At 47.2% G+C, this 10,940-nt stretch overlaps 1 protein-coding gene across 1 annotated transcript in view; it reads left to right on the top strand.

The window, feature by feature from the left end:
* Window positions 1-1,585: 1,585 nt before the first annotated feature.
* LOC127584311 (leucine-rich repeat transmembrane neuronal protein 4) overlaps window positions 1,586-10,940 on the top strand; it is a 225,495-nt gene continuing 216,140 nt past the window's right edge. Inside the window, exons 1-2 of the mRNA XM_052041002.1 lie at window positions 1,586-1,996; window positions 2,295-3,820. Of these exons, the coding sequence (XP_051896962.1) occupies window positions 1,993-1,996; window positions 2,295-3,820 (1,530 nt within the window). The 5' untranslated portion in view covers window positions 1,586-1,992. The remainder of the gene's footprint in view (window positions 1,997-2,294; window positions 3,821-10,940) is intronic.

Below are 10,940 nucleotides of genomic sequence, written 5' to 3'. Positions count from 1 at the left end.
AGCTGTTGATGAACCTTGAGGTGTGGATCTTCAGGCTCCTGTACCTCCTGCCTGATGGCAGCATCGAGAAGAAGGCATAGCCCGGATGGTGGGGGTCCTGAATGATGGATGTCACTTACCATCTGCCTCAGAATGGAAGCAAGTCATCCTAGATACTGAGGGACTGCCTCAGATTGATTGAGATTGAAGAGGTGGTAGAGAAGGGTGCTTTGGAGGTTCTACTGAAGATGTCTTGGTGACCTCAACTGGTGTCAAATAAAGCATTGATATGTGACACAGTAGTGAAACTCAACCCATCCTCCTGATCTTGAAAACTCTACAAGAGCTTAACCAAAACGAAATATCAGTTATTTGCAGAGTGAGTGTCATTACAGTTTGTGACTCACCCATTCTTTGGACACATCTAACTGTGTGGGTAATGATACAAGCAGCTCCAACATCAATTTGCAAAGAGGAGGGAGGGGTTTTATTCTATAAGAATGAGGATAAAAAATAATCACCACTATCTCCCGTTGAAACAGTGGCTGAAAACAGGTTAAAATATCCCATTCCATGGGAGGTGAAATGCAGTTACCCACAAACTATAGAAGAGTTACAGATACATACTTACCAGCATGCAAAATAAATGAAGACAGCAAACGATTTTTAACTGCGGTTAACAAATTCCAAGATCAAGTGATTTTGATAGAATACTTATAAATTGTGTAGGTTAAATAAAAGCATCGCATTTTAAGTTTTAGTAACTGGACTGTGATGGTGCTGCAAATAAAATTGTGTGAATTGTTCTCGGAGGGTGCGGTCAAGGGGTGGTTGTGGCCAGGCCGGGTGTGCTTGGAGCTGTCCGCCTTACACGGTGACAAGTCTTCGAAGACACAAAAGAGAAATTGAAACCAGCGAAACAAACAGGAATGATGGTTGTTTGCAGATCTCGGGCTTCGGAGCACACAGCAGCGTCTCAGTGCTTCCTCGGAACGTCAACCCCCTTTCACTCACCCAGCCACAGTCTCATCCGCCTCCTGTCTCCCAAGTTGCCGTTGCACTTGGCAATACCCAAGCGGATGGCCAGCAGCCACAGGCTCCTCTTCTCTCCCCCCCCCCCCCTTCTCCAAAGAGAGACAGAGACAGAGAGAGTGCTGCAATTTAAACACGCGCCATTCAGATTCCCAGAGAAATTGCATTAAGTGGAATTATGTTGATTAATGTTTTAAAGAAGTAAATCTGGCGTGTCATAATGCAGCAAGAGCGCTTAACTCCAAAGGACCCTTGGCATCCGAGGGGAGGGGGGTTGGAGGACGAGAGAGGGGCACTGTCAAGAATTGTTACTTCTCCTCTTTGCAAAAGGAGGTTTAAGAGAGAGAGGGAGGAGAGGGATGTTAGGGGGGTCTGGTACAGAGCGCATATCTGTGTGAAACTCAAGAGGAAAGGGGGAGTTTTGGAAGGCGGAGGGGGGGGGAGGCTGGTGGTGGAGGGGAGGAGGAGGAGGAGGAGGAGGGAGGGGGGGTTCTTATTAGATCGCGTCAGAAGCAGCGGACCTACAGAGTGGCGCGCTGAGATGGGAAAGGCGCGTGTGCGTTGGTGTTGAAGTTCCAATCTTGTCTCTGAAGAGGGGAAGGGTGGTGGGAGCGTTGCTGAGGCTGGGCTGCAGGTTCGGATGAAACGGCAGGAGCCCTCTCTCGGAACCGGGCAGCAGAGCGGCAGGGAGGCGGCGCGGCGCTGGGCCAACCCGGCGATGGGCGCCGGAGGCAGGGGTGTGCAGGGACCATCACCCGGGCAAACTTCACCTCGCCCCCCCCAGCCTTCCCGTGCCGTTCCATGGCTAGCTTGACGGGCTGCCCAGAGCACGGCGCTCCGCTTCCCTGGGGGAACTCATTGCTATTCATGGATATCAGCGACCCTGAGTCTCTGCCAGTTACACTGACAATCTACCATGCAGCCCGTGGAATAGGAGGGGGAGAGGAATAAGCAGCAAGAATTAGGACCGGCGGCAACAGCATGGGTGAGTGAGGCGAGCTGTTTTAACCCCTTTCCCAACCAGGAGTCGCGTTTTCCATTATTATTATTTATTCAGCCGGATTTGACATCTGCACCGTTCAACAAAATAAATCGTGCATTGCATTGGCGCGGTTCCCCTCAATTTGTTGGGCTGTGCAAAATAATAACGGGTGTTCATTAACTAACCCTGCGCTCTGGGACATCTTGAATGCAACACATACTGCGCCGGTAGATTGTATTTGCCCTCTCTAATCGGCGCTCGTCTCTCTCTCTCTCTCTCTCTCTCGCTCATATCCTTGCAGGTTTCATGAAATATCTCATTGCTCCGAGATCTGTGTTGGTCCTGGTTCCCGCGGTGTTACTGGCGGTGCTGTCCGGTGCTGAGAGAGTGTGCCCGGGGACATGTCGCTGCGATGGCAAGATAGTCTACTGCGAGTCGCAGGCGTTGCAAGAAATCCCCCGGAACATTTCCTCGGGGTCGCTCGGTCTCTCCCTCCGGTACAACAGCATCAAGTCCCTGAGACCCAACCAATTCTCCGGGCTGAACCAACTCACCTGGCTCTATCTGGATCACAACTATGTCCACGCGGTGGACGAGAACGCATTCCAAGGCATCCGCCGGCTGAAGGAGTTAATTCTCAGCTCCAACAAGATCACTCGGCTGCACAATGGCACCTTCCACCCCGTGCCCAATCTACGCAACTTGGATCTCTCCTACAATAAGATGCACGTCTTGCAGTCGCTGCAGTTCAAGGGTTTGAGGAAACTCCAAAGTCTGCACCTGAGATCGAACTCGTTGAAAGCTATACCGGTCCGAGCTTTCCAGGACTGCCGTAACTTGGAGTTCTTGGACCTGGGCTACAACCGGCTCCGTAGTTTGGCTCGGAATGCCTTCGCCGGGCTGATGAAGCTGACCGAGTTACACCTGGAACACAACCAGTTCTCCAAGGTCAATCTTGCGCACTTCCCACGTCTCTCCAGCCTGCGGACTCTCTATCTCCAATGGAACAGGATCAGGGTGTTTAGCCAAGGGATGTCTTGGACCTGGAGCTCCCTGCAAAAGTTGGATCTGTCAGGAAACGAGATCCAAGCCATCGTGCCCGGTGTGTTCCAATGTGTGCCCAACCTCCACAGTCTCCACCTCAACTCCAACAAGCTCACCACCATCAGCCAGGAGATCCTCAGCTCCTGGACCTCCCTGACCACCATCAGTCTCTCCTCCAACATCTGGGAGTGCAACCGGAACATCTGCTCACTGGTTAACTGGCTCAAGAACTTCCAAGGCTACAGAGAGAGCGCCATGATTTGTGCAGGACCCAAGTCTCTCCAGGGCTACAACGTCATGGAAGCCGTTGACCATTACAAAATTTGTGCCGAGGTTACCCCAGTTGTCACCCAGAGACCACAAGGCTCAAAGACAACACACAAGACACTTGCTCCCAAGCCAACCGCCGTGGTCAGTAAGCCTCAGCTCCCTGTCACTGTCCATCCTTCCAACGAGTCCATCCCTGACTCAGAGCATGACTTTGAACACATCTCCTTCCACAAAATAATAGCGGGGAGCGTGGCGCTCTTCCTGTCAGTAACCATGATCCTGTTGGTGATCTACGTCTCCTGGAAGAGGTACCCAGCCAGTATGAAGCAGCTGCAACAGCGGTCCCTGATGAAGAGGCGCCGGAAAAAAAAGAGGGAGTGCGAGAGGCAGATTAACTCCCCCTTGCAAGAGTACTATGTGGACTACAAGCCGACCAACTCTGAAACGGTGGACGTATTGGTCAATGGCACAGCGGCTGGCACCTACACCAGACCCGGCTCAAGGGAATGTGAGGTAGGAAGCATTTTCCTCAGGGAGCCATCTCAAGCATTGGTTGGGGTGAGTTTGTACTATCCCCACTGTTGTGAACATCTGGCCTTGCTGCTACTGAATGCACAATTCGGGTTCGAGTGCGTGAATCAGCCATTCACTGTGCCAACTTTCAGCCAGTTTCTGCCAGCAAGTGTCAGGCCCAAGCATTGGTGTGTTGTGTTGGCAGTGTAGCACAGGTGGGATATCAAATGAGTAACACAGTCTGCACACTGCTATCAACCAGTTTCTGTAAGCTGGTGGTTGTGTGTGATATGTTGCAAGGTTGTGGTTAATAAACAAAAAAGGCTGTTTAGAATTCAATTCAGTTTTCATATAAAGGTCCCCCATGCCTGCCATCTTCTCTGGAAGTGGTCAGGCAGGTCTGTGCCAATGTTGTTCCATGTGTGACACCAGCGCTTTTTGTTCTCTACTCATGCCTGCTGTATATCCAGTGGTATGGTGGCATAATGACACTGTACTAACAATTGAAAGGCCAATAATCCAAAGGCAAGAATTCAAATTCCAATTGTTAATTAAATACATCAGTAATTGAAAGCCAGTGATAGCCATGAAAGTATTGGATTGTCATTAAGACCCATCTGGCTTACTAAAATTGCCTTAAGGGGCAGAAATTTGCCATCGTTACCAGGTCTGGACTATATGTGACTCCAGACCCAACATGGTTGACTCCAAGCTTCCCACCAGAATAGGACATAAGGCCATTCATGGGCATCCAATGAATTTGCTCGAGATGACACAGAAGGAGGCAATTTGGCCCCTCAAACTCATGCAGGCTTCCAACGCCTTGACCTTGCACAGGGCGGCCTGCTCCCTGTGAATGAGTTGTAAAGGAAACCTCGTCCCTAATTGACAACTGCCTTTACCACTGCAGTTGAGGTGGGAACAAACGTGGTGTGTGTGCATCCAGTGATTTCATACCATTGCCCTGAAAATCCTGCCTGTTAATGAAAACGTATTAACTCATCTGCCAAAGCACCTGTCAATCAATCCGAGTGTGACAGCACTCTGGGTGGTGATGTTCAACCATCTATTGAACACTGCAGGAGTGGCATTTGTACATCAAGCAGCTGAAGGTGGTTGCTTGATTATTTTCATGCAGACTGTTTATATGCCAGAATCAGATTTTACTTTCTGTTAACACCAAAAGGGCAGTAACTTGACCAGATGCATTTGAACAATTCCAATCAGATAAACATGAGTCTTGTCAGCATGTTTTGTAGTCCAGTTGCAATGGGAGTCATTCTCACAAACATGCCATTTTGCAGGGTCCTTATGGAGTTGGTACTGTAGTAACATAATGGGAAGGTGACCTTACTGTGACGGAATCATGCTTGGGACACCTGTATATCAACTTCCTTTGGTTCAACACCTCTGTTACAAATGAGACCTTAGGAGGCCAAGCAGTCTCTGTAGAAAGAGAAACACAAAGGATGTTTCAGGTTGAAGACCTTTTGTCAGACTTGAAATATTAACCCTGTTTCTCTCTCCACAGATGCTGCCTGACCTCTGGGTGTTTCCAGCACTTTGTGCTTTTATTTCAGATTTCCATCATCTGCAGGTTTTTAAAATATTTTTTTCCCCACAAAATAACAGTTCCCCCGGTACAATACACAAAAAGTGCTGGAGGAACTCAGCGGGTCAGGCAGCATCCATGGAGGGAAATAAACAGTCGACGTTTCAGGCCGAGACCCTTCATCAGGACTGGAAAGGAAGAGGGCAGAAGCCGGAATTAGAAGGTGGAGGGAAGGGGAGGAGCAGACGCAGGCAGGGGCTAGGTGAGTCCAGGTGAGGAGGGGAAGGTAGGTTGGTGGGGGGGGGGGGGGTGGAGATGTAATAAGCTGAGAGGTGATAGGTAGAAGAGGCAAATGGCTGAAGAAGAAGGAATCCGGTAGGAGAAGGCAGTGGACCACGGAATAAAGAATGGGGGAGGAGAGGAGAGGAGATGGGCAGGTCATCAAGGTGGGGGAAGGGAGCCACAGGAATAAGGGAAGACAAGGGATTGGGGGGGGGGAAGAAAAAGAAGGGGAGGGGTTACTGGAAGTTAGAGAAATCGATGTTGAGGCCATCAGGTTGGAGACTCCCAAGGCGGAATATGAGGTATTGTTCCTCCACCCTGCATCTGGCCTCAACGTGGCAGTAGAGGAGGCCATGGATAGACATGTCAGTATGGGAGTGGGGTGTGGAATTGAAGTGGGTGGCCCCTGGGAGGTCCTGGCTATTGCTGCGGACGGAGCGGAGGTGCTTGATGAAGCTGTCACCCAATCTGCGTCGGATCTCACCGATGTACGGGAGGCCGCAGCAGGAGCACCAGATGCAAAAAAATGACACCCTTGGACTCACAGGTGAAGCACTGAATGGTGGTGAGGGAGGAGGTGTAGGGACAGGTGTAGCAGTTGGTGCAGTTGCAGGCATAAGTGCACGGGGGTTATCGGTGGGGAGGGACGAGCGGACAGGGGAGTCGCGGAGAGGGCAGTCCCTTTGGAAAGCGGAGAGAGGGGGGTGAGGGGAAGATGTGCCTGGTGGTGGGATCCCGTTGGAGGTGGTGGAAGTTGCGGAGAATGTAGTGTTGGATCTGGAGGCTCGTGGGGTGGTAGGTGAGGACAAGGGGAACCCTGTCCCTGTTACATTGACAGGGGGAGGGGATGAGGGAAGACATGTGGGAAGTGGAGGAGATATGGGTACGGGCAACATTGATGAAGGAAACCCTGGTTACTGAAAAAGGAGGACATCTCTGATGCTTCATCATGGGAACAGATGTGGCGGAGGTAGAGGGACTGGGAGAAGGGGATGGCATCCTTACAAGTGACAGGGTGGGAAGAGGTGTAGTCAAGGTAATGGTGGGACTCAGTCGGTTTGTTTCCCTGGTATCTTTGTTCCAACACCCAGTTGAAAGCAAAGTAAGTTGGTCCTGGTCTAGGCTACGTGAATTCAAAAATAGCCTGGCACAAAAGCAAAATGCTGCAGGTGACAGAAACCTGAAATAAAATCAGGAAATGCTAGAGCTGCTCAGTGGGTCAGGCAGCATCACTGGAGAGAGAGTTTACTACTTGGGTTAATCTTCCTGGACTAGGAAGGGAAAGACTGGAGCACAGTTCTTGTTCTTGATCAGGGATGTTGTATGGAGAATGACACTGGATGATAATGAAATGCATCTGAACTCTGAAGCCTCCCCAGTGTTTAATGCTGGTGGAACATTGATTTGCATACAAACCCCCTCCGCCAACAGTAAAGGAGATGTATGAACAATTAATGTGCCTTCGGTGCTGTTAGCTTCCTGATGCCTTTGTGGGAGTGCATCCTCGATAGGACTGCAGCCATCTCGCAGAATCTGAGCAAGCCACTAATGATGTCCAATAAAAGAGGCCTTGCTAGTGTCTTGGACAGCTGCAGAAGCACATTTCATATTTTTAGTTGAGGAGAAAATGACATCCAAACCATCTGAAGGGCTGCCAGATCTTTGAACAGTGCCAAGCGATTTTTTTTTGTACACCCCAAGCAGTGACGTGGAACTTGGGTTAATGTCTTGACGGAAACCCAACAGCTCCTGCAATGCTGTAATGGAAGAAGGCAGACTTGCATTTATGTGGTGCCTTGCATGTCTCCATCCAGACGTCCTGAAGCAATTTATCACAGGGCCTTTGAAGTGCAGTCACTGTTGTAATGCACAAAATGCAGAAGTCAAATTGGTGACACAGAGAGCAACATGATAATGAGCAGATAATCTGATTGCCAATATTATCTGAGGGCTGAGAATTCAGGGCATCAAGGGGAAAAATCACTGTCACCAGCTGGAGCATCCAGGCCCTCATCTGACAAGACTTTGCTTCCAGCAGTGCAGCACCCCCTCAGCACTGCCCTGGAGAGTCGGCCGAGACTTTTACACTAGAGTAGGAGTCAAACCCACAGCCGTGTGAGTCAGAATTGAGAGTGCTTCCTACTGAGGCACAGCTGATGCATGCACTAGTATCAATTTAAGTTTCATAGTTATCTGCTGGATTTGGATGTCACTCCATAACTTCTGCACTTGGAATATTATTTGGGCAAGACATTTCAAGAATACAGAAAAGATGCACTGATCCATGGAAATGTTATTCTTGTTGAAGCATTCATGACAAAGGAGAAAGAACGTTCAAAATCTAAGTGGTTTTATACCTCAATATATTGGTATGGTTGAGTTTATTATACAGAAGATGGTAGATTTTCAATTTTAGTTCTAATTGCTTGTAGGAGTGATAGGCTTGTTCAGCTAATCTAAAAAGTGTGGAGTTGAATATGTAGTGTGAGTAATTTGTTTATGGGCCAGCCTAGGTCACATTCCAGATTATTTTCTTCAAAAGGGCCATGGTCGATATCTGACAAAAAGCAAGTGAATTAACTATGAATTCGTGAGCCCAGCTACTTCTTCATGTTGCTGAGAATTCTCCTGTAAGCAGTTGAAAAAGAAGTTAATCGAAGATTAAAATATAGTCTAACTTTAATTCTACCCACAAGGCAAGACTTCCTATCCTTGGCTTGCAGTGTAAGCAGTTCAATTTTGACACCAAAATATAGGCTTTTGAACTCCCCAATTTATTGTATTCAAGTAAATATAGCCACATACAAGAGGGGATAAAAACTTATCTTTGGTTGCCAGCACTAAACACTAATTTGGTCACCATTGTATTCTCTTCCTGCACATTTATTTACATTGCATCAGCTCATGCTGACAGTTCTCGGTGAAACTATTGTCTCGATGCACCGAGTACATCAGTGTGTCCAGGACTTTTATGCCAGTGCAGAGCCTTGGGACACTCTGGAGATCAGATGATGGTGCTTCTGATCTGTCACTTTGCCCCTGGCCTCCCCGTTTGGTCCAAGGTTGGTTCAGTAACTTAACAAGCCAGCAAGTACACCACATAGCTGCCATTCAGCTATACACCAGCCATAGCTGGTGACTGGGCTTGACCCCACTCATCTGAATGCAGCTTTTTTAAAGGTAAGTGAAGATGTTTTTCCATGCAGTATTAATTCATATTAATGTTTTAATTAATTTGTATGTTAAATGTATTTTTAAATGAATTTATTATGTTTTTGATTTTTTTCATTAGCATTTATTTTTTAATATTATTTAATTTTTTCAATTGTTTCTAAATATCTCTGATTATCAGAGACATTTAGGAATAACGGAGAAGGTGCATGAGGTGTCAGAAGGCCATCAGGTGGCCCATGTTTAGGGCTGCGGTTTCTGCCACCTGACAACTTGTCACCCTCTGCCAGACCGCTGAGGCAGTGAGAACAGCAGGATGTCGGGGAATAGAAAACGCGGCTGTGGGCATCTCATGAAAGGCAAGCGAGAAGGGGAGCCATGTCCAGCACAGTCTATGTCCATTGGAAGTCCATTGGAATCCATGTACAAAGGTAGGTTCAAATGGCAACTGATATTCCAGTACAGCAGCCAAAAGCAGTCTGATTCCCTTATGTCTCCAGGCAGTGGATCTTCTGGGAAAAGAACACTACATTATTCTCTTTCTCAGCTGGAGATGTAATCTCTTAGGAGCCCCCAACTTTCCCGACAACTGTTAGGGAAAAATTAGAATCAAACGCTCATGAACGCCATCGCTCTTAGCTCATTATGGCAGAAGTGTTAGCTTGAACAAGATCCCAGGAAGGAAAGATTTCCTTCAAAAATGCAGGTGCCAGCTCACCCTTCATCCTGCCCATTTCTTATCTCAAGACTGTTCTGCCTGGCTCATATTGGAATGGGGCCATCAAAGTAAGTAAATATGCAAAATTCCTATAGTTTCAGCCAACAATTAAATGGGGTCAGCTGAGCTAAATCCTTGGAAAGAGTAACTTTAAGGCATTTCATATTAACTACAGTATAAATCTACACACCACCTATTAATAAAAGGGAGCTAAAAACTGTAAAAATTATTTATTTATTTATTCAATTACAGGATATGAGCATTGCTGCAAAGTACAGCATTTATTGCCAATCCCTGTTTTGTCCCTAAATATACCTTTATTAATAACTTGCTTTTAGTCGTAGAGTTACACAGCACAGAGACAGGCCCTTTGGCCCACAAGTCCTCAACAACCATCAAACACTCATCTACATTCATCTTATACCAATCTTATTTTCAATCTCCCCACATTCCCATCAACTCTTACCACGTTCTACCTCCCACCTACACACTAGAGGCAATTGACAGTGGCCAATTAACTTACCAACCCGCGCATCTTTAGGATGCGGGAGGAAACTGGAGCACCCGGAGGAAACTCGCGTGGTCACAGGGAGAAAGTGCAAATTCCACACAGACAGCACCGGAGTTCAGGATTGAACCTGAGTCACTGGAGCAGTGAGGCAGTAGCTCTACAAGTTGTGATATTGTGTTGCCCCTACTATTCATAATATATACAGTAAGTATAATTGAGAGATATCTTTATCTGCATTCATTGCAGCAACAATTCAATACGTTCCCTTACAATGCATTAACATCACTAATGTTTCCTCCTTAAACATTGCATCAGTGAAGCATTTAAGAGACTATCACACAGGGCTTAACCACTCAGTGTCCAGGAGCATCAGGACCATAGACTTAGTTGCCCATCCCTGACTGCCGTTGAGTTGAGGAGCTTGTCAGGCAGCATCACAGAGTAGTTAAAAGAGAGTTGAATTGCTGTGGGTCTGGAATCACACATCGGCCAAACTCGGTAAGAACAGCCAATTTCCTTTCCTGCATGACCTCAGCAAGCAAGGTGGGCTTTCACAACAGACTGCCTGTTTCATGACCATCTTTTCAGATACTAGCTTTTACTTAATCTGAGGATTTTAAATAAAATAAATGTAAACTTCTCATTTGCCGTGCTGAGCAGTTGCCTTCAGCTCAATAATGCAGTTCACTTGAAGCAAAGTCAGAAATCTATCCATCACACTTCCATGCAGCACAGTGGCTAGCCCCGGTCTTCATCTTTTAAATTTATAATATGAAAATTCTTTCTGTGGATAATAATTCCTTGATTTACAAATTTTCATTGTAATGCCATTGATTCTTTGGGCATACATCTGTTTGATTAATGAAGGTGTTTTTCACTGTATTGA

Source organism: Pristis pectinata, chromosome 29, assembly GCF_009764475.1.
Source record: "Pristis pectinata isolate sPriPec2 chromosome 29, sPriPec2.1.pri, whole genome shotgun sequence".
Lineage (NCBI taxonomy): Eukaryota > Metazoa > Chordata > Chondrichthyes > Rhinopristiformes > Pristidae > Pristis > Pristis pectinata.
This window is presented reverse-complemented; position numbering and strand designations above follow the sequence as displayed.